General features: G+C 38.4%; 1 protein-coding gene across 1 annotated transcript; it reads right to left on the bottom strand.

Annotated features, from left to right (window-relative positions):
• Positions 1 to 22,230: 22,230 nt before the first annotated feature.
• On the bottom strand, positions 22,231 to 22,922 carry LOC306641012 (dolichyl-diphosphooligosaccharide--protein glycosyltransferase subunit DAD1-like). Its single transcript, XM_079105780.1, has one exon. The coding sequence runs from the start codon at positions 22,846 to 22,848 to the stop codon at positions 22,507 to 22,509; it is 342 nt and encodes a 113-aa protein (XP_078961906.1). The 5' UTR covers positions 22,849 to 22,922; the 3' UTR covers positions 22,231 to 22,506.
• Between the last annotated feature and the right edge of the window lie 617 nt (positions 22,923 to 23,539).

Genomic DNA, 23,539 nt, shown 5'->3' with positions numbered 1-23,539 from the left:
CAATAAATCTTACCCATATGGAAGTCAACTTAAATCGAGATTAGAGTTGTAATTGGTAAAGATTGGTCACTCATTAGACAGGAGAACAGGATGTTGTTTTGTGGTTTGGACAATGTTCATGTTTTGTCTGTGTTTAGACATGATTACAGAGTGTCTTATTTTGCCATGGTTTGCCATAGTCCCAGGGTGGCTTGTCTGCTGTCAATGTTTTATGAAATAGTTTATGTTCAATAGGAGAACATGAAGACCTAGCTGAGGGACTGGGATGTAGCACTTCTCTAGCATGCACAGGACCCTGGGTTCAGTCCCTAACAACAGGACCCAGCAGTTGATAGTGCCAGGCCAACTCCTAAATGTCAGAGGATATTCTTTCTTGGAAGCCAGATATATGTATGTTTGTACCTTTCTGCACATGTATGTATCTGTATAAAAATCATTTAAAATTGCAACTCCAATGTTTAAACAAAAGCATACTGATATTTGGTATGTTTTCCATTTCATTAGAATGGGAATACAGATTTATGGCTTGGATATTGGCTATATTTTGTTTTGTTGTATGTGTCTATATATTTACTAAATATGTAATACATTCACATGGTTTCAATTTTTTTTAAGTACACTGAGAAAAATATTTTATTTCCATTCCTCATCTGTTCAGTTCCCACACTTTCCAAAATAGGTAACTACTATCGTTAGTTTCTTGTGTAACTTTCCAGATATATTGTTTACATAAATAATACATAGGAATGTGGATATATTTTTCTTTTGTTTAATTAAAGAAAAAGATAAACAATTTCGTATCTTGCTTTTCTACTGATTCCTCTAGAAGATCTTTCCATATCAGTACATAGCTTCCTCATTCTCAGGGCAGTTTTATTTGAGCTATAATTTATTTAAAGTTACACATTGTATCTGTTTTCAGTCTCTTACTACCACAAACACAATTGCAATGAATACCTTCATACACACATCATTTCACACGAGGAACATATCCTTAGAATAACTTCCTTCAAATGAAATCATGTCAAAAGTATATGTGTTTGCAATTTCGAGAGATGTTGCCAAAGTTCTCCAATGGGCTTATAGAAATTTACAGTCTTATCAGGGGAGTAAGCAAGTGTCTGTTTTTCCACAGCCTTACTAATAGTGTTACCAAAATGTCTGTTTTTTGTCATTTAGATGGTGTAAGATAATATTTCAGTGGTTTGAATTTGCATGTCTATTAGTACATGTCAGAATGAGACCTTTTTTTGTCATCGTTCCAAAATGGACTCTAAAAGTACAGAGAGTTCCCATATATGTCCTGTCCCCTAACATGTGGAGCTTGCCCCATTATCAACAAACTGCACCAAGGTTGGGAATGTAGCTCAGTGTTAGAGCACTTGCCTAACATGTGTGAGGCCTTGGTTTGATCTTCAATACCATGAAAAAAAAAGTTTATTAAGAAAAATCCTGGGATTAGGACTGTGGCTTAGTGGTAGAGTGCTTGCCTAGCATGTGTGAGGCACTGGGTTCAATTCTCAGCACCACATATAGATAAATGAAAAAAATAAAGGTCTATCAACATCTAAAAAAATATTTAAAAAGGAAAAATAAAAAGAAAAATCCTGTACCAGTATGGCACATTTGTTACAACTGGTGAACCTAGACTGACTCATTATTATCACCCAAAGCCCATAGCTTACAGTAATTTAGTCCATTAGTACATTCCATGGGTTCAGTCACGTGTATAATGACATATATCCACTATTCTTGCACAGAGTATTTTCAGTACCCTCAAAATCCTCTGTATTCCATCTGTTTATTCCTCTCCATTAACCCTTGGCAACAACTGATATTTTTATTGTCTTCATAGTCTTACCTTTTATAGAATGTCATGGTTGGCTTTCCATCTCCTTGTAGTTTACACTGTAAACTACAATCAACTGTAGATTGAAAATATTGGGAAAAAAATTTTGAGTATACTGAACATATACAAGCTATTTTCTTGCTATTATTCTCTAAACAATACAACTATTACATAGCATTTACTTGTAGTAAGTAACTAACCTAGACATGATTTAAAGTATTCAGGATGTGTATAGATTATATACAAATACTATACTATTTTATATAAGGGACATGAACACCCACATATTTTAGTGTCCATGGGGGGCAGTCCTGGAACCAATCCCTTATTGAAACTGAGGGATGACTATGTTTGGAATTATACAGTAGGTAGTCTTTTCATATCTTTCACTTAGTAATGTTCATTTAAGATCCCTCTATGCCTTTTCATGTCTTAATATGTTGTTTCTTGTTAGCACTAAATAATATTTCATTGTCTAGATATACTGTAGTTTATTTAGTCATTCATTTTCTAAAGGGCATCTTGGTTGCTTCCATGTTTTGGCAATTATGAATTAAGCTGTTATAAACAATTGTATGCAGGTTTTTGCGTGAATGTGTTTACAACGTCTTTGGGTAAATATTCAGGTGTGTGATTGCAAGATCATATGATAAAGGTATTCTTAATTCTATAAGAAACTGCCAAACTATCTTCCAAAGTGGCTGTATCATTTTGTATTCCCACCAGCAATGAATAAGAGTTCCTGTTCCTCCATATCTTCACCAGCATTTGGTGTCATTAGTGTTTGGAGTTTTGTCATTCTAACAGGTGGGCAATGTATCTCTGTTTTAAATTGCAATTCCTTGATGACATATATATTTTTCTTTTTTGGTGGTTCTGGGGATTGAACCCAGTGGTGCTCTACCACTGAGCTACATCCCCAGCTATTTTTATTTTGAGACAGGTTCTCGCTAAATTGCCTAGGCTGGCCTCAAACTTGCAATCTTCCTGCCTCAGTTTCCTGAGCTGCTGGGATTATAGGTGTGCATCATCAAGCCTGGAAAATCTTCCTTCTATTAAAGTTTATTGTAGGCAGGCCCAAAATGGCTATAGTTAGGCTGCCTCACTGAAGCTTCCAAAGGGCTATGATTTTAGTATGTAGCCAAGGACATGAAAAACCTGATTCAGCATATGTATTCAAGGTCATAAACATTTGCTTGTGAACATGCACCCACTTATATAACCCTGTTGGCAATATCTATATAAAAAAAGACCTATGGAAATGACTTGAGGCAAAATGGAGCTAGAGCTGGAGGCTAGGGGATTGCTGTCATCTCTGAATAAAGAGTGTCTACTACCCCAACTGCACCTTGTATCTCCTTCACCTGCTGGAATCCCAAATCTGTTTCCCAATATCTGTTTATCTCAGATATTTGTTATAGTAATGGAAAGCTGATGAGTACACTAGCAGTAACCACTTACCTTTCACTATTATTTGAGAATAAGATGAACTAGCTGGGTGCAGGGGCACATGTCTGTAATCCCAATGATTCTGGAGGCTGAGGCAGGAGCACTACAAGTTCAAGTTCAGCCTCAGTAATTTAGTGAGGCCTAAGAAACTTAGTGAGATACTGTCTCACTAATGAAAATTAAAATAAAATAAAATAATTAAAATTGCTGGGGATGTAGTTCAGTGATAACTTTTCCCTGGGTTAAATCCTTAGTATCCCTCCCAAAAATTATCTGACATAAATTGGACCTGGTAGTACAAGCCTATAATCTGATCTGCTCAGGTGACTGAGGAAGGAGGATCACAAGTTTGAGGCCAAACTGGGCAACTTTATGAGAGTCTATCTCAAGATAAAAAGATCAAAAGGGTCTTGGAATGTAGTTTAGTGGTAAAGTACCCCTGGGTTCAATTCCCAGTACCAGAAAAAAAATTTAAAAAGACCCCAAAAAACCTTTCTATAAACCTAAAATGAAATAAATTATATTAAGAACAAAGTAAAAAATGATAAAAACTCATCACTTCCTAATTATTTTGCTACATTTTACTATTACTATGCTCTTGATGTTATTTATATCTACTGCATCTGTAGGGTAGAAATCCTATACAGTGGTGTGCAGCGACTGCATATCTTCTTCCAGGACTGCATTCAAAGACATGGCCACAAATCAGAGCTTGCCTTCCTCCCCCACACTCCCAGAAGGCCAGTTGTTAACCATGGACTAGCTCTCCAAGCACTACTGATGTGTTGGTTTGACACCAGATCAAACACATCACTCAATGAAAAAGAAAGAAGTGTTCAGTGAACCTGACTCCAGTTTTGCCTGTTTGTTCATTTAGAAAATATGCAATTTAGTCTTTAGCAAATTTCTTTATTCTAAACTTACTTTGAGGGCTGGGGTTGTAGCTCAGTGGTAGAATGCTTGCCTAGCGTGTGTGAGGGACTGGCACCACATAAAAATAAGTAAAAATAAAGGTTCATTGACAACTAAAAAAATATTAAAAAAAAAAAAAAAAGAAAACTAACTTTGGGGCAGCAGTGGTGACTATGCAACTTAGAGGAATCATTGAACTCCTTGAATCATTGAACTCAGCAATTAACAGATTTCAAAGGACTGGCTGTTTTTACAGCCTGGACAAGCATGATTCCCATCTCCCTGCTTTGCATTTCTTATGCAGTTTTGGTGGAAGACTGTGTCAGAGGTGATCATAGGAGTGCCAGTGCTGATGACTGTAGCACTCTAAGACTCAACAACTCCTCTGAGGAACCTTCTGTCTCTCAATTATTCCAGCTTGTAGTTCTGCCTCAGGCAAGTTTACTAAGAAGTAGGATTCTTGTGGTACAGCTAACTTTCTCTCTTTTCACTTCCTTTTTTCACATTCAAATCTCAATTGACTGCTTTCTAGAAATAAGCAATTTCCTTCCCCTATCCATTAAAAAAAATCTGACTTTTATTGTGGTACTGGGGATTATTAAGCCCCAGGGCACTCTGCCACTGAGCTACTTCTCCAGTCCTTTTCATTTTGAGACAGAGTCTTACAAAATTGGCCAGGCTATTTTTTTAAATATCTTTTTTAGTTGTCGATGGATCTTTATTTGATTTATTCATTTATATATGGTGCTGAAAATCAAACCCAGTGGCTCACATGTGCCAGGCAAGCACTCTACCACTGAGCTACAACCCCAGCCCCCAGGCTATTCTTGAACTTGTGATCATCCTGCCTCAGTCCTCTTGAGTAGCTGGAATTATAGGTAAAAAATCTTTCATTCTGATCCATGTTTATTTAAGTCTTCCTATTTTGTATCCCAATGAGTCCAAGCCTTGTTTTTCTTTCTTCTTTTCTGTTGAAAAACAAACAAATAAAAACCAAGATAATATTTGAGACAATTTTGAAGAGGGTAAAAAGAAAATAGAATGAATGAATTTTAACTTCCACTTATACAAGTATTATACTCTGACTTTTCTCTCTTTTTTCTTCGGTATTTGTTCACATGTATAATAGTATACATTTTAAATAATCCTATATATTCTTTTTTTGGGGAGTGTACTGGGCATTGAACTCAGGGGCACTGGGCCACCTATATATTCTTATAGGCTGTTACTTTTATGTAACTTTATATCATAAGTCTTTTCTTTGTGTTAGAGTATAATTTTCAAAGACTTACAAGCACATTTTGTGCAAACGTAAAAACATAGTGGGGACTGGGGAGATAGCTCAATTGGTAGAGTGCTCACCTTGCGAGCACAAGGCCCTGGTTTCAATCCCCAGCACCACACACACACAAAATAATAATAATAATAATAATAATAAAATAAAAAAGAGTTTAAGGCTGCCAATGAGGTATCATTAGTTAAAAAAAATTATATATAGCGGGCAGCCTTTAAGATGGCTCCAATTAATAATACCATTTATCGGTGACCAGTTCTGCTTCCTCAGATGTTGAAGCACCAGAGAAGCACGCTAAGGCAAGCATATGAAGCAGGTTTTATTTAAAAGTACTAACTCAGACTTCTCCTGGGAGGGAGAAGAGGGCCATGGCTGATGTTCTGGTATCCCAAGAAGTGAGCACGCTCTGCATCTTTTATAGATTAGGGTCTCCTGCTCTCTCCCCACTTATCTTTCTCCTTCCTGCCCAGGAGATGTCATGAGATGGCAAAAAGGTGAAAAGCAGATGGGCAGGGGGAAGGGCCAAATGGAGTGATTCGGGCAGGGAGGGACCCAGGGGTCATTAATTAGCCATTCCCTGCCTGCAGTCTTTTGGGAGGGGTAGTATAGGCAGGTAACTTTGGTGATCAAAAGGGCTCTGGAGACATTGACATTCCATCTCCCAGGGGCAGTATCCAACTTCCCAGACTCAGATACCTCCATTCCTCGATTTGACCAGATTCCCTATGTTACACTAACTGCCTGTCCTCAATTCTGGGTTCACAAAGATTCCTGCCTCCTACCATTCATGCCCTTGTAGTAAGTACAATGTTTAATGCTATATACTATTCTAGTAATTTGAAATACCCTCATTTTAAATATTCTTCTGTTATTGAAACTTAGGTTGTTCCCAGGTTTTTTTCCTTCTTCTTCTGTTTTTTAGTCTTTTTTTGGTATAGATATTTTAGTGTTGTAAACAATGATTATGTGAATTTCACTTTAAGATAAATTCCTGCTGGGTATAGTGGCACACTCTTGTAATTTCAGGGGTTCAGGAGGCTGAAGCAAGAGGATAGCAAGTTCAAAACCAGCCTCAGGAACTTAGCAAGGCCCTGTTGCCGAAAGCTTGATCCTTGTCCCCGATGCCAACTCAGTAACGAGGTCATGGTTTTGAGAAAAAGGAAGCTTTAGTGCTTTGCTAGCAAAGGACAAACACAGGGGACTTCTGTCCGGAAGGCTGTGATTCTGCCCATCAGGAGGAACAAGGGGATTTTAAAGGAGCTCCTCAAAGGTTACATTCTAGGTGTGCCCTGACAGGGGGTCCTAGGTTGCCCTAAAGGTGTGTTAACATTCACTTGTTAATTTGGGAGACTTTTGAAATCCTAGATCCTCTGGCAGATATCTCCTTCCTGTCATCTACAGATAGCTCAGGGTAATCTTGTTCCCTACCACCAGGTTAAGAAGGGGGAGAGGGAGAAGAGAAAAAGGAAAACTTGTCCCTTTTAAAAATAAACCTCAGAGTTATATTCAAAAGGTGAAGTGAACCACGGTTACAGCCCTAAGCAATTTAGCAAGGCTCTGTCTCAAAAATAAAAAAATAAAAAGTGCTGGGGATGTGGCTCAGTGGGTAAGTGCCTCTGGGTTCAATCTCTGGTACCAAAAAAAAAAAAAAAAAAAAAAAAAAAAAATAAATTCCTATTAGTAGATCAAAGCACAAGAACAGTGTACCCTTCAGTGTCCTCCACAGACCAGTTCACTCGGTTTCACCTGCCTGGTTTCTGTTTCTTCACGCGCACTAGGCACCCCTTGTAGTAAAACGCCCCGGGTTGAATCCCCACTACCAAAAAACAAACAGATAACAACAAAAAACAAGGTGAAAATAAGAGAGAAAAGAAGATAGAGTAGCATAATGAATCCCTTTCACTCAGCTTCAACACTTACTAACACATAGTCTTGTTTCAATTATATTCCCACATACCTTTTCCTATATTTGGGCTATTTTGAAGCTAATCTGGGTCATCATATAATTTTATTCAGCATATATCCATCTCTAAAAGATAAATATTGAGAATATTTAGGAAGTTTAAAAGGTTGCAGAAGTTAAGTAACATTCTCAGAGTGACCTAGCTAGTAAGTGTATTAACCAAAATTCAAACAGAAGACTAACAACCCACTTCCTTTACATTGCCATTTACTGACTAATATATAAATCCACAATCTGAAATTTAGGCAGCAAACTTCTAAATTCCAATAAAAAGTCTTAGCATTTTAAAATTTAAAAAGAAGACAATAAAAACAGGCATTTGACACGGAGCAATAATAGACCCATGGATTAAGTTCCTTTGGATTTATTTTTATTCTGTTTGAAAGGATTTATCTTGAGCTTTGAAGTGTAAAAGCAGGGCATCAATTGTTTAGATTTTGTGTGTGATGAAAAACTGAGAAAATTTATTTTGTTCCCCAGCTTTCATCACTAAAACAAATACCTTCCTATGGTTTCTCATAATTTCAAAAGGAAATACTATATTCCTAACAATTTAAAGGAAGAATATGCAGGCAGAAATTGCATGTGGAGAATTAAAATTAAATCGCTCAGTACCATGAGACCTTTCAAGTGCTAATTAATGATGATGAAAATGATAGTAATCATAATAATCATAATGATGAGGTTGACACGTGACATCTGAACCACATGCAGGAGTAGAAAGACAAGTCAGTCATGTGTCTGTAAATAACAGCCAGCAAAGCAGCTTTGGAGCTTGCCTGAGAAAAAGGCCAAAGAGGTGGTGTGAGTATTGCCAGTCTTAAAACCACAGACTTTGGAACTGGGTCAAATTCTGACTTCCAGCTACCAAATATGTGACATAAAACAAATTACTTGACATCTCTGAGCTTGCGATTGTCATTTGTAAATGGGGATAATAGTATCTATTGTATAGAGTCCTTATAAGGGTTAAATAAGATCATGTGACTGGTCTGTGGTTATATTTTTTAAGGAGTTACCAAGAGAGGTTCACCAACCTTGAGAAAATAAGATTGCTTTCTCAGAAACAAAGGGAGAAAGTTGAGGAGTTGGTAATATACCAACACCATGGATTGCATTAAGGCCTCTAGGGAAATGCTGGTTCATTTAGGAGGGGTGTTACTATTCCAGGTATACCAAGTGACCTGAGGAGGCTCTAGCCTCTTAGGTAACCAACAGAGAAATGAAGGCATCTAGCCTTTAAGTATGTAAATCTGGTGATAGTATATCTCTTTGTCATGACAGATTAGCATTTAGCTTTTGACTCCTATGCATTTTGGGCAGCCCTAGAGTCTGTCTCTCTGACTCTGGTCACTCTGGGACCTTTCAAAGGAAAGGACAGATCAATCCAGACTCACCTTAGTGCTATTGTGCCGCCTGCCCTCCTTCAAAACTTCTATGTTCAAACCCTAACCCAGTACCTGAGAAGATGAAGTATTTAGAGATTGGGCCTTTAAAGATGTGATTATGTTGAAATGAGGTTGTTAGGGGCCCCTAATCCAATCAGCCTGATGTCCTTATAAAAAGAGATTAGGCCACAGAGACACCAGAGATGAGCACATACAAAAGGCCATGTGAGGACATAGTGGGAAGACAGGGAAGACAGTCAAATGCAGGACTAGGAGAGAGGAGACCTCAGAAGAAACTGAACCTGCTGACCTTGAGCTTAGACTTCTAGCCACCAGAACTGGGACAAAAATTTTTGTCGTATAAGTCACTCAGTGTGTGGTATTTTGTTATGGCAGCCTTGGTAGACAAATATAGAGTGTGCATATAAATCCCCTGGGTGGGAGGATCCTTCTTAAAGGTACATTTGGCCTGGGATGGGATCTGAGATTCTGAATTTCTGACTATTTCCAGGTGATACTGATACTACTCTTTGATAGATCACAGTTGGAGCAGCAAAGCTGTGGACAACCGATAACTGCCAGTTATACCTCTACTTTCAGTAAGGATTTGTCAATAATATTTATCATCCTCTCTTCTTCAGAAGTCAAAGTTTTCAGTTCAGAATCTAATGTTTTGACTTGCTTCCTTTTAGTTTGCTTTTTGTTGTTGTTGTTTTGCTACTGGGGATTGAACCCAGGGTTTGGTGCATGCTGGGCAAGCTTTTTATCACTAAGATACATTCCCAGCACAACTTGCTTTCTTTTATACTCAGACTGGGGTCAGGATAAGGCAGTAACGAGCACCCCAATTTCCCTCTCTCTTGTCCAGGACAGGGGCAGTCAAGATGCTGGCTAAACTCCTGCTGCTTAATCCTGAGTAGACTGAAGCTGAGAGGGCAGTAGTTGAGCACAGGTCCTAGGAAAGGTTCAAAGGCAAAGCAGGAGCAGCTGAGTGGAAACTGGCAGGTGAACTCACTGGCTTGGGGCTGGGGGAGTGGGAGGAGAGCCTGAAATGGAAGATTGCTTTGGAACTAGGAGATCTTAGTTTATTTGATTTAAAAATACTCTAAACTGGTCACCTAGCCTGATGGTATTATCACTCATGTTATAGGAGAGACTTTTTTTTTTTTCCCTTGGTGCTGGGGATTAAACCTAGAGACTTCTTGCACACTCAAAGCATGTACTTTATCACTGGTTACATCCTCAGTCCCAGAGCTTTTCAGAGTATCTTATTTCTAAAAATTTTGATTTGTTCAACTGAAAAAAGAGAAAAAAATTAAAATGAATGAATTATATGAATAACAGTAATGGGCAAGATAATCTTTAGATAAATAGTGTTACACAAGAACAAAATGCAATGAGTCACAGGAACCCTAATTACTAATGTATTAATAAATTATCACTTAATTATCAGAAATCTTCAGGGCTGGAGATGTAGTTCAGTGGTAGAGTGCTTACCTAGCATGCACCCAGTGAAAGCACCCAAAAACCACTCCAGATTCGGGAACTCACACAAAGAGGAGAGAGAGAGAGAGAGAGAGAGAGAGAGAGAGAGAGAGAGAGAGAGAGAGAGAGAGAGAGAGAGAGAATGTGCTACTGAAGTGAGCACCCTACAAATAACATTTAATGCTGTTCAAAGTTTTAATTATGACAACCAACAACTTAAGATCAAAGCTTATAATCCCTCAAAGCAAATCACAACAAATTCAAGGACTTTATTTTCTTCAAAGGGAACTGTGTAAATAAAAGAAGAAAATTGTGTATTAAGCTAAGAACAATATTGTTTGCTACTACACATGATAGTTTGGGCCCTAGCAAACAACAGAGTGTAATTACTCACCACAGAGTCTTGACTTTGATCTCAGCTAGATGTCTGACCTTGGCAAACCACTTTATTACTATTTAGTTCAGTTTTCTCTTCTGTAAAATGAGGGACTAGACTACCTGGTGTCCAGTCTCAACATTTCATTTATTCAGTAGAAAGTTGATTTTGATTGCAAGAGCATAAAAAATATTTGCTGTTAAGAAGAAATTTGAAAAGTCAGGTGCAGTGGTCCACACTTGTAATCCCAGCTACCCAAGAGAGTCAGAGGCAGGAGATCAGTGAGTTTAAGGTCAACCTGGGCAGCATAGCAAGAATCCTGCCTAAAAAAAAAGTTTTTTTTTTTTTTTTTTGGGTGCTGGGGATCAAACTCAGGGCCTTGTACTTATAAGGCAAGCACTCTACCGACTGAGCTATCTCCCCAGCCCCTGTTTTTGTTTTTTTGCAGGGATGGGTACCAGGGATTGAACCCAGCGGCACTAAACCACTGAGCCACATCCCCAGCCCTATTTTGTATTTTATTTAAAGACAGGGTCTCACTGAGTTACTTAGCACCATGCTTTTGCTGAGGCTGGCTTTGAACTCACAATCCTCCTGCCTCAGCTTCCTGAGCCTCTGGGATTATAGGTAAGTGCCTCCATGCCTGGCTGTTTTGTTTTTTTAAAGAAAGAAAATTAGAAAGTGAGTGGGGACCCAAAGGGGTGAAGCAACTTACCTCTGGTGTCACAGGAGCAGAGCTAGGATTAAACTCTAAGATATCGGGTTTCTCGCTAAACTCTCCATAATGTCATAAAGCCTAAAATTCTTCCCAGAGATAACTTCTCTGCTACAAATGTTGAAATTTACCAAGAAACCACATAAGACATTGGGCTGGTATTAACTTCTTTTAAGGAAATAGTTATTCTTCTGAATGGCTTGAGACAAGTCAAAATTAACTTATTGTGGTCAAAGGTATGGGTGTAATTACGCTAGAAAACCACATAAAAGCAAATCAAGTTCTCATATACTACAAAAATGTCTAGTTTCAAAATTACATAGAACCAATCTCAGCGTGAGCCAACTTCAGGTGGATGTCATGCCTGGCTGGCCAGTGTGGTTAGCAAGGCAGGTGTTCTGCCCTGAGGGGACCCTCCCACTGATGCAGTGCCTGGGCGAGGACTGAGGCAAAGGAGCAGACACAGATTATTAGGGAGGAGAATTTATAGGAAGGGCGCCTCAGAAGGAAAATCAAAACATAAATAATTTATTTGCAAAGGCACATCAGTAGAGATATCAGACTTTCTCAAAAAAAGTGTCACGTAGCTAGTGGGTGGGGTGTGTGTGAAAAGAAAATACTCCTCTGTGTTTTGTAAATATATCTTGTCCCTCTCCACTCTTTTTCCTTTGAAAAAGTTTTAAAGTTATTATATATTTAGCATTAGTGAATCTGAACATACTATTTCAAAATAAATTACATGATGAAATATTCATATTAAAAATTTCTGGGATTGGGCTGTAGCTCAGTGGCAGAGTGCTTATCTAGCATGTGTGAGGCACTGGGTTTCATCCTCAGCACCGCATAAAAATAAATAAAATAAAGGTATCATGTTCATCTACAACAAAAATATTAAAGATAAATAAATAATAATTCCCACTATATATATATATATATATATATATATATATGTAGTATTTATATAATAATATGTGCCAGGCACATAAATACTTCCAAATAAATTTTATATCATTTAATCCTATGGGGTGGGTAAAATTATTATCTCCACTTTACAAATGAGAAAACTGACATATGAGGAGGGCAAGTAGTGGTCCAAGATCACAGAATGGCATAGCCTAGGCAATCTGCTCCTGAGTCCATGCTCTTCAGTACCAAGATTTGCTTTCTCTCTCTCTCTCTCTCTCTCTCTCTCTCTCTCTTTTTTTTTTTTTTTTTTTTTTTTTGTATTAGGGATTGAATCCAGGGGCATTTAGCTACTGATCCATATCTCCAGCCCTTTTTATTTTGAGACAGGGTCTTGTTAGGTTGCTTAGGGCCTCTCTAAATTGCTGAGGTTGACCTTGAACCTGTGATCCTCCTGCCTTAGCTCCAGAGTTGCTGGGCTTACAGTTAGTTGTGTGTCATTACGCTCAACTTAAACTCACTCTGAAGCCAGAGAAGATAACCTGTACAAGAACATGTTGTTGTAAAGTGACTAGACACAATTATAACAACCATCTAAAGAATGTTCACTGTATCAGGTATTTAAAGTGTCTTGACTTTGGCAAGCCAGTTAATGAAGTCTTTCATGGTCTGGTTGGTCAAGTTAGCCTGGTCTCAATGTGTCCTATTTAAACAAATCTATCAATCAAAATGTAATTAAAAATAGAAGGAAAGGACTGGGGCTAGAGCACTTGCCTAGAATACATGAGGACCTGGGTTCAATTCCCAGCACTACAAAAAAAAAAAAAAAAAAAAGTGGAAAATCTTTAGATTTTTCTTTCCCTATCTCTAGGATACTCAGTCCTTTTTACCGTCATGGTCTGTGCTCCCTGACTTCTCCTGAGCATAACTTTGAAAACAAACTGCCCTAACCTAGTTTGTATAGCTAAAGATTCCTCTCCCTCTGGCCATTCATTCAGTCTCTTCAGCAGAAAATATCAGTCTTTTTTTTTTTTTTTTTTTTTTTTGGTATTGAGGAATTGAACACAAAGGTGCTTTACCATTGAGCCACATCCCCAGCCCTTTTTATTTTTTTGAACCAGGGTCTAACTAAGTTGTTTAGAGTTTGCTTAGTTGTTGAGGCTGGCCTTGAACTTGTGATCTTTCTGCCTCAGCCTCCTGAGGCACTGGGATTACAGGCATTGCCACCGTGCCCAGCACTTTGTGGTTCTTGAATCAAGTCCTATGGCTTGTTGAAATGCAGCCAGCTCTGTTTATGGAATAGCCATAGCTCCCACAACTTCCCTTAGCAGAGGACTGAGGATGAGACTTTTTAGAAAAAAAAGGAAGTGGGTATGAAACTAGGGATGCAAAAAAGCATGTTATGTGGAGTCTTTTCTAGTAAAGTGGCTTCTTCCATTAGCACTGGTAACAGTGGCAGTGAATCCAGAAGCAGGTATCCAGTGTCTAGTGTTGGGGGACCTATGATGAAGTGTCTGGGCCCAGTGGCAGCTTTGCTGTCTTCATCAGATTAGTTCTAGGATGTAATTTTGTGTTCAGTTTCTGGCTGCAGAACCTCCAACCCTGGTTCCCTAGTCCTCCTGAAGATTCTGTGGACCACCAATATCTTTAAATCAAGTTCTTTTCTGATTAGCTCAGTTGATTTCTGTTGCTTGTGACAACAATGACTAATTCAGGGAACATGTTATAGAGAGGATCCAAAGGTCAAGAGGTAATTTTGCTGGTTTCGTTGATGGCTTTGCCTCTCTCTCAAATCAATGAATCTAAGTAATTTGCCCAAATTCAAAGAGTTGGTGATATAGCTGTTATTGATAATTCCAATACCCTTCCAACAGGTTTTGATTCTTAGCCCAGTTGATCACCTTGTGAAAAACCTTAAGAACATATACCTTTGCCCTACACTTCAGAGTCAATTTATACTATAACTTGAAGGATGTGCTTGTCTGTAATTATCAATTTATGATATCTCAAATTCCACTTAAGGGGTCCGAAATCTAACCAGTTAGGTGGGATGGGGTAGGAACTATCACACAAATGGAGGAGTTGTCCTTAGATGAGATCTTGAATGATATCCATTGCTAATGGGGAAGAGAGCCTATTTAGGTGGATAGGTCAGCTAGTAGATTTTATTGATGAGAGTATATGGAAAGTCTCTTTAGTTTCTTCAATTTTATTAGTGAACTAAAAAGTAGTGTCATCAGCTGAGAGTGTCACTCTCTGTTAGAGGTTGAGAAGGAGTGAAATGATATGCAAGGGGAGTAGGAAATTAGCAGGGTGCCTGAGTACTATTGAGAGCCCACCTGAGGATTGTATATTTTTCTCTAGTCATGTTCATTCAAGATAATTATAATTCAAGAGATTAAGGACCTGAGAGACTAAGGTATTGAATGAATGTGTGTGTCTATTCACAATTAGGGACATATCAGATATCCTTTTATGCTTCTTTTTTTTCATTTAATAATATATGTTAGAGCATATCAGACCTGACTTACACTTAAAAAAATTTTTTTTTTTTGGTAGTTGTAGATGGACAGCATGCCTTTATTTTGCTTATTTTTATGTGGTGCTAGGTATCAAACCCAGTGCCTCATACTTGCTAGGCAAATGCTCTGTTACTGAGCTACAACCCAGCTCCTGACTGGTACTTTTTATTAACTAAAGTCATCTGTGGGAGGAGATGGAGGCCCATGGTTGAACAGAATTTATTGATAATAACTTACTTTTCTCTCACACATACATAAAGTACTTAAGATAGAACCTGACACATATCCTTTCAAATCTTTGACACGTATTATCTACTTAATCCTTTTTGGGCATCATACCTTTGAAGTTTAAAAGATAATCTGTAATCATACAAACCCACAGTTTGATGTCCTTAGATTAAGGTTTTTCACAACTCTTTTCAGGAACTCCAAGGGCCACTCATCCTTGTAAATGGAACATTTCCAGGCTCACAAATGGAACTTTGCCTTTTTCTCTAAAGACATGTTCTTGGGGGATCTAGGTCTATACACTATTGCTGTCTTTCTTCTTTCTCTTCTTCCTCCTCCTCCCCTTTTTTCTCTTTCTTCTCCTCCTTCTTCACTTCCTCTTTCTTCATCTTTTCGTCCTCCTACTTCTTCTTAGTGCTGGGTATTGAATTCAGGGCCCCACACATGCTAGGCAGGAGCTCTACCAATGAGCTACATCCCCAGGCTGCTACCCTTCTTTCTTTCTTTCTTTTTTGGAATTGGTGATTGAACCCAGGGGCACTTTACCACTGTGTGACATCCCCAGTCCTTTTTATTTTTTTATTTTGACACAATGTCTCACTAAGTTGTTGAAGATCTTGCTATATTGCTGAGGCTGGCCTTGAACTTGATTTTCCTGCCTCAGCCTCCCAAGTCACTGGGATTATAGGTGTATGCTCCAGTCTGCAATCTTTTTTGATCATAGTATTTCACATTAACCAAAAGCCTTTTTATTTTCTTACTAACACAGGGAAAAGGCAGTAAGACACTATAGAATTAAAAAAAAAATATGGAAGCCTTCACAAATTTGCATGTCATCCTTGTGCAGGGGCCATGCTAATCTTCTCTGTATAGTTCCGATTTTGGGGAGTGAGCACAGACTTCCGTACTTTTAAGGAAGTGAGTTTTCTAGGTTGACAAGATCATACTGTCCTCCAATTTACCTGACTCCTGGGATGGCTTCCAAGTTTGAGTTCTCGGAGTTGCATAAGACCATACTCTCTGACTAAGTGACTACTCAGAGTCTTCAGAAGTTTGAGTTTTTAGATTTCTAGAAGCTTAAGGAGCTACCAGGTGGTTTCCAGAAGGTTTTATTCTTCCCATTGGTCAATGTACCTCACACTGTGACCATAATCAGGGCAGGACTCCACACCTAGGGGACCCAGGGGATATGTAGAAGTCTATGTTTGCTCTTAGCTTGCCTCTTGCCTTGCCAGATGGAAATGATGATACCAGAAATAGTAAAAACACAGAAATGGAGGTGAGGAAGGTATCAGATATTGCAGACAAATAAGTCTGCTCAACCAAGGAGATCACTGGAGAATTCTTTCCTATGTTTAGGTAACAGGAGGTTGAGGAAGAGACAGGAGAAAAGGTCAGGGAGGAAGGAAGAAGTTCAGAATACTCTAATAGGGAAACTAAGGGAGGAAAGAGGGCCAAGAGGAGCCTGCCGAACAGCATCAAATTCTGCAGAGTTAATCACTTAAATACTTGAATTGGACAAACAGTAGTGAACTGTGAAAATATGATAAAATGAAGGTGCTTGGACTAGGGTAGTTAACTGGGTAGAGAAGTGCCTAGGAATATAAGGGATAGTTTAACAAGGTTTGTTTTTACAAAATGTTTTTTCTGTCCTTGATGATAAGATCATTGCTTTAGGGTTGGGGCTGTAGCTCAGTGGCAGAGCACTTGCCTAGCATGTGTGAGGCACAGGGTTCAATTCTTAGCACCATGTAAAAATAAACAAATAAAATAAAGGCATTCTGTCCATCTACAACTACAAAAAAAATTTTCAAAAAGAGAACATTGCTTTAGGGCTGGGGATATGGCTCAGTTGGTAGAGCGCTTGCCTTGGAAGCACAAGGCCCTGGGTTCAATCCCCAGCACCGCCAAAAAAAAAAAAAAAAAAAAAAAAAGAGAGAGAACCTTGCTTTATAGGGAAGACATCTTTCACATGTGAATTTCAAGTTCTACTTTAAGAAAACCAAGGAAGGTAAAAGTGACCTTTCCTGATTTGTTTTAATTTTTGAAATGCTTTTAATTCAAAATAGTCAATATGCCACAGCAGCTATTTTAGGATAGCATGTTCTTAACTCCTTCAATGCAATGGAGGCAAAATGCTCTGAGTTCAGAGTGACAGGATTAGAACATTCTTGGAGTTAAAATGTCAGGGAATAAATATCCTGAAGTTAAATATACTTTAACTTTGTCACAGTGAATTTTTCAAGGTCTACATACCTTCTTTTGTAATAGATTATCTTCTCCTCCTATGATATGTTTCCCAACATTGACTCACCTCTGGGTTATGTGGAATTCCTCAACCAGTATTACAAACTTAAATATCTACAAGTGCTAAGTGGATAATATGCTAAGTGGGGACAATGATAAACTAAGAATATCTGCTTGTCCAAAGAAGGAAATCATTACTTTGTTTCAGCCAGCTATTGCCATGTAGGAATGTTAGCCAAGGGTTGTCAGAAGTTCAACATTATTAATAGAAGGCATAAGTACTGATTTTTGTTATGAAAATTTCAGATTTGGCAACTAATTGGGGAAAAAAACCCAAAACTTTTTGTGCAGGCCAACCAAATAGGTCTATAGGCCATATTCTCTGCCCCTTGGCAGCAGTGTATGATCTTTGTCCTAAAACTTTTGCACTTTTCAGTGATATCATATTTAAAGGAATGAATGACTGTTCTATCCCCTTCTGACAACACTGATCACTGACTTCCCAAATATGGACTCAACCCACTTCCTGTTGTGGTGATTTCAGAGTTTGCCTATCTCTTTAAGATGTCAAACTCTGCACCCTCCTTGTGATATGGTGAACTATAGTCACATCTTCTTTTCCATTCTTGAAGTAAACTTTTTTTTTTCCTTGAAGTAAACTTGACTACAAACTTTGTGGCATCATGAATTAATTGTCCTATGACTTTGTTGTTTGGTACTGGGGATTGAATCCAGGGGTGCTTTATCACTGAGCTACATTCCCAGTCCTTTTTGCTTTTTAAATTTGAGACAGGGTCTCACTAAGCTAAGCTAGCCTCTAACTTTCGATCCTCCTGTCTCACCCTCTTGAGTTGCTGGGATTACAGGCATGGGCCACCACATCTGCTTGTCCTGACACTTTGGAATAACAACTCATTCCTACATGCCATTGCAATTCTTCACACATCTCTTTGTATCATCACCCTGCAGCATCACATGTTAACCTCATTCCAGGCCTGCAACCTGGGATGGAGTGGGAATGTACAATCTGTATGGAGGAATGAATGGATGAGGTTGTTTGGGCAATTTTATGACGTCATAAGAACATGTCTGCATTAATAGAGCTGGTGAAAATAATAAAAGTTGGAAAAGGATGTTTAAATATGTGGCATAGATCTCTGTAGAGTGAGAAAAAGGTGTAAACTAGTTCTCCCAGTACTTCAGGTTAACTTTACCACAGTGAAGAATTACAGGAGTTCTTTAATGAGACTGTTCACTGGATATGCTATCTATTCCTTGGGAGTGTGAGTCTATTTTTTTTTTTAACTTGATGAAATGAAAATTCACAGGTTAGGATCAAGATTTTTGTAACTGATCCTTGTACATTCTAAGGTCTTTGAAGAAAACAAAAAATTATGAATGTAGCATACAATATATATTAGATAACATTCCTTACTGAGGCATGACTGAACTTTATTCTTACTAAATTCTTTTAAACAATGGAATATATGCTTCACGTTTCTTCCTATATTTTCTTTCTAGTTTATTGTTCTTTTTAATTTTCTTTCGTTAGGGAGCTGCTAAGATTGCTAGCAGGGAAGCAGATTATTGTTCTTAGCATATTATAAATCTTTTTTAGGTAGAGATAGTATAACTTTTTTTTTTTTTTTTTTTTTTTAGTACCAGGGATTGAACCCAGAGGCACTTAACCACTGAGCCACAGCCCTTTTATATTTTCAGACAGGTCTTGCTAAATTGCCTAGGGTCTCACTAAGTTAATGAGGTTGGCTTTGAACTTGCTATCCTCCTGCCTCCTGAGCTGCTGGGATTACAGATGTGTGCCACAGTGTCTAGTGAGATAATATGATTTTTTAGAGTAAGGAATTCTTGAAATTATGGACATTGTAACATAGATCTAGGTATGATTTACTGTTATTAATATTTATGTCCTATATGTTAGTTACTGTAATAGCAGGTAGAGGATACAATTTCTATTTTCTTTTTAAAGAAAAAAAAAGTCAACATAGTCAAATCCCTTTACCAAAATATTATGAAAAGAAAAAAGAACTCTAATAATATGAGGACCTAAGATAATTAGGTACCTTTCTTTTATTCACTCATTCATTTAGCAAATGTGTTTCGATTGCCTATTATATGTATCAGACACTGTGCTAGGCCCTAGTGATAAACTAAATATTCTCTATACCTTCATAGATCTTATGGTCTAGTGAGATAGACAAGCAATTAAGGAAAAAAGTGTGCATAAGCACACACACACACACACACACACACACACACACACACAATTAGAGCAATGAGAGGGAGGAGAGGGAAATTAGATTGAGTGGTTGGAGTGGGTTTTTTGAGGGAGTGGCATTTGAGTTCTAATGAATGAGAAGAAGTTACCAATGCAAAGTGTAGGGGAACAATGTTCTACTGAAATTGGCACAGCTTAGGTATGTGCCAATGTTTTCTAAGAACAGAAAAACAGTATGGCTAAAGTAGAGTGATTGAGAGGAAGGGTAGTAAGAAATGAGGCTGGATAGAAAGGTGACGTACCAGGAGCCATGACAGACATAGCAAGGAGTTTAAATTAGAAACTACTGTTTTTCAGTAGCACAGTGCCATATTTTAAAGGGTTGCCCCAACTGTTGTGTGGAAAATGGATTATAGGGGGCCAAAATTGTAGTTAGATATGAATTATAGGCTATCAGCAATATTCCATTAAGAAATAATGATGACTTGGTCTGAGGGGAGGGAGAGAGAGGGGGAAAGTAAGAGAGAAAAAGAGAGTGAGAGAGAGGTGTAGATAATATATTTTGGAGATAGAATCAGTAGAACCTGCTATGGTTTGAAGAAAAACAGAATCAGAACTAACTTGTAGAATTTCTGTTTGTGCATCCTATTTACTGAAATAAGAAGGACAAATAGGTTATCTGGGCAGCAGATGTTGAAATAGAATTAGCCGTGCAAAAGATTTGCTGGGCAGTAATACCTGTAAAAAGGAAAGGGGCAGAAGCAAAATTGTGCACAGGAAGTTGGTAGATAATGATGCAGACTTGACAAAGTCTCTGCCAGCCCAATGGACAAGCTCCAGAGCAAAAACTGCCAGTTAGAGTTCTGTATTAGACTAGATCCATGTACTATCACCTTGCTCATTTGTAAGTTGGAAGCCAGTCCGAGAAGAGTAGGAATTCAGCTACACCCCAAGAAGAGGATGACTTTGGTTCTAAAACTAAGGTGGACCCTGAAGCTGATAACAGCTGGATGATGTCAGCTAAGCACATTCCTCATAGCTTAGCACTCAGGCCTTTCCTTCCAGGGTTTGTTTTGCAGAGCTGGGGATCAAACCCAGGGCCTCACACTAGCTAAGCAAGGGCTCTACCATTGAGCCAAATCCCCAGGCCCCAGGCCTCCCCTGAGGGGATCCAGAAGCACATATCCATGTATCCTACAGAGAAATTTTCCTTGGTAGGAAAAAGCAAGAATTTAGGTTTATCAAAAGCACAGAGTGGGGGTTTGGGAGGATGATAGTTAATTAGGTCATTCATTCATTAAATGTTTATTGAACTTCCACAAAAGGCCATCCAAATGGAAATGTAGATAGTTGAAGAAGGTCTAAATTTCAGAAGAGATGTTTGTACCCAGGCTGGAAATATTTGATAATTATCATTTATATGGTATTTAAGATCATGGACTGGCTGGCATCACAAAATATAAGATGGTTCTTAACCTAGAGAAGTACCCATTATGGTTTTAATATTAGGTGGCCTCCAAAAACTCGTGTGTAAGACAATGCAAGAACATTGGGTTATGGGAGCCTTAAACCAATCAGTGAGTACAAACCTGAAGAATCTATGGGTGTGATAAGCTGCCGTCTCAGTAACTTTTATCCAAGGGACATCAAAAAGTGAACATTATTTCAGTCTCCTACTCCTAACAGGGGTAATTGAGTGGTAACTGAATGCAGGTAGGGTGTGGCTAGAGGAGGTGGGTCATCGAGGGCATGCCTTTGGGGTATATATTTTGTATCTGGCAAGGGGAGTATCTTTCTGTTTCCTGATCATCACATGAGTGGCTTCCCTCTGCCACACTCTTCCATCATGATGTTCTGCCTTACCTCAAGTACTGAAATGGAGCTGTCTGTGAATTGAGATCTCTGAAACTGTGAGACCCCAAATAAACTTTTCCTCTTCTAAAATTATTCTTGTTGGGTCTCTTAGTCACTGCAATGAAAAAGTTGACTGAAACAGTACCACTTCTCTAAGGATTGTTTGAAGACAATTTGGGTTGTTACATAGACTGGGAGTCCAAAGGGGACACTACTGGCATTTGGTGGGCAGGGTCTACAAAGGTATCCCTCCCAACCAAGAAGCCCCTCACATAAAGTATTAATAGTAACCCTGTGGAAAAAATGGTGATAGATAGACAAGAGGTCCCAGAACCAATCCATCTTTTATAAATAGGGTAATGGGGAAGAAACTGGCAAAGGAGACTATAAAGAAGTATCTAGAAGGGTAGAAAGAAAGTATAAGAGAGTGGTAACAGCTGCTAAAAGAGGAAAATGTTTTAAGGAGAGAGAAGTAAGCAGCAATCAATGCTGCTGAGTAGTTGAGTAAGGTGGACAGAAAATTATTAGTTTAAAGGTAACTTTAATAAGAGCAGTCTCAGAGGAGTGGAAGGCGAATTGGCATAAAATCCAAGATGGGGGAGTGAGTAGAGAAAGGAAAAATTTCAACAAACTTGAGCAACAAGCAGGGAAATAATTTGGAAGGTGATTGGGGTCAAAGAAAGGATTTTATTAACATCATTATGAAAGGATTTTATCAACATCATTATGAAAGTCTTAAGCATACAAAAAGTTGAAATAATTTTGCAGTAGAATCCCTGAGTTTGTTTTTTTTTTTTTTTTTTAAGGAGTAGTATGTAGTTTTTTAATGTGGAAGGTAAAAAGTTACAATTAACGAAAAGCAGAGGTCATGTTAACAAACAGTCATTACAAAGCTGGTCTGACACAAAGAGAAAGAACTTCTCTGGGCTCTCCACCTGCAGACCAAATCAGAGTCAAGAGTGAGTACAAACCTGAAGAATCTATGGGTGTGACAAGCTGCCGTCTCAGTAACTTTTATCCAAGGGACATCAAAAAGTGAACATTATTTCAGTCTCCTACTCCTCAATTAAGTAACTGGGAACAATTCAGTCCACAAAGTTCATGACAAGAAGGTGCAGAATAGTGCTGGCAAAGAGAAAATCAGCAAAGGCTCGCTCTGGGGAGATGCCTTGGAAATCTGCTTTGTTCTGTGGGTTGATCTGTGTTCTCAGGCATACCGCTAGGATGAAGTTCCCCACACAAGAGATGAAGCCCAAGAGAAAAGAGTTGAAGGGAAAAGTCCCCACGAGGAGAGAGTAACCGAACTGCAGAGCTCCGGTCAGCAGTATATACAGAAGATAAGTGACCAGCAACTTCAGCCGTTGTGGAGTGGAGCTTAAGTACTCTTCTGAGAGATGCGAGATGGCCAACACTACTGATACGGACATGACTAAAAGCAGGGAACTCCAGGTTCCTTGTCCTAAACTCCTGGAGAATCCGACGTGCTGAATTCTTTTTTAAAAAAATATTTTCTAGTTATCAATGGACCTTTATTTTATTTATTTATATGCAATGCTGAGAATTGAACCCAGTGCCTCACACATGCTAGGCAAGTGCTCTACCACTGAACCACAACCCCAGCCCAGAATCACTGAATACTATAATTAATATCTTACTGTACTAATTTTATCACTTTTTTTAAATTCATGAGGAAGGAATTTTAAAAGATAGATGATGCTGTATGCCTGGAGAATGATTCTATATCTAGGAAAAGATTAATCTTAAAGGAAATAAAAAAATAGGCAAATGAAATAATGAAGTTCATGAGGCAATGAGGATTGGAATTCAGGTACAGGTAAAGGGACTGCCTTTTGTTGTTACTAAAGGGAAGACAGAGGAAATGAGTTACAGAATCACATGACTTTGTAGATTTTATACTGGGAAGCTGTGACAAACATGGTGCTATTGTGTAACAGCTAGACCTCTTCCTCTCTTTTAATAGTACCCCAAATTTGACATATCCAGACTCAGGGGGTCTGTAGTGATTGGTCTAAGTCAATCATGACTACTTCCTTTCCTTTGCCAGACCCTAACTTCCCCATCACACCCCCATCGTAGTTTTGTAGTTAAGAGAATGGT

The sequence above is a fragment of the Sciurus vulgaris genome (genome assembly GCF_902686455.1).
Source record: "Sciurus vulgaris genome assembly, chromosome: 11".
NCBI lineage: Eukaryota > Metazoa > Chordata > Mammalia > Rodentia > Sciuridae > Sciurus > Sciurus vulgaris.
This window is presented reverse-complemented; position numbering and strand designations above follow the sequence as displayed.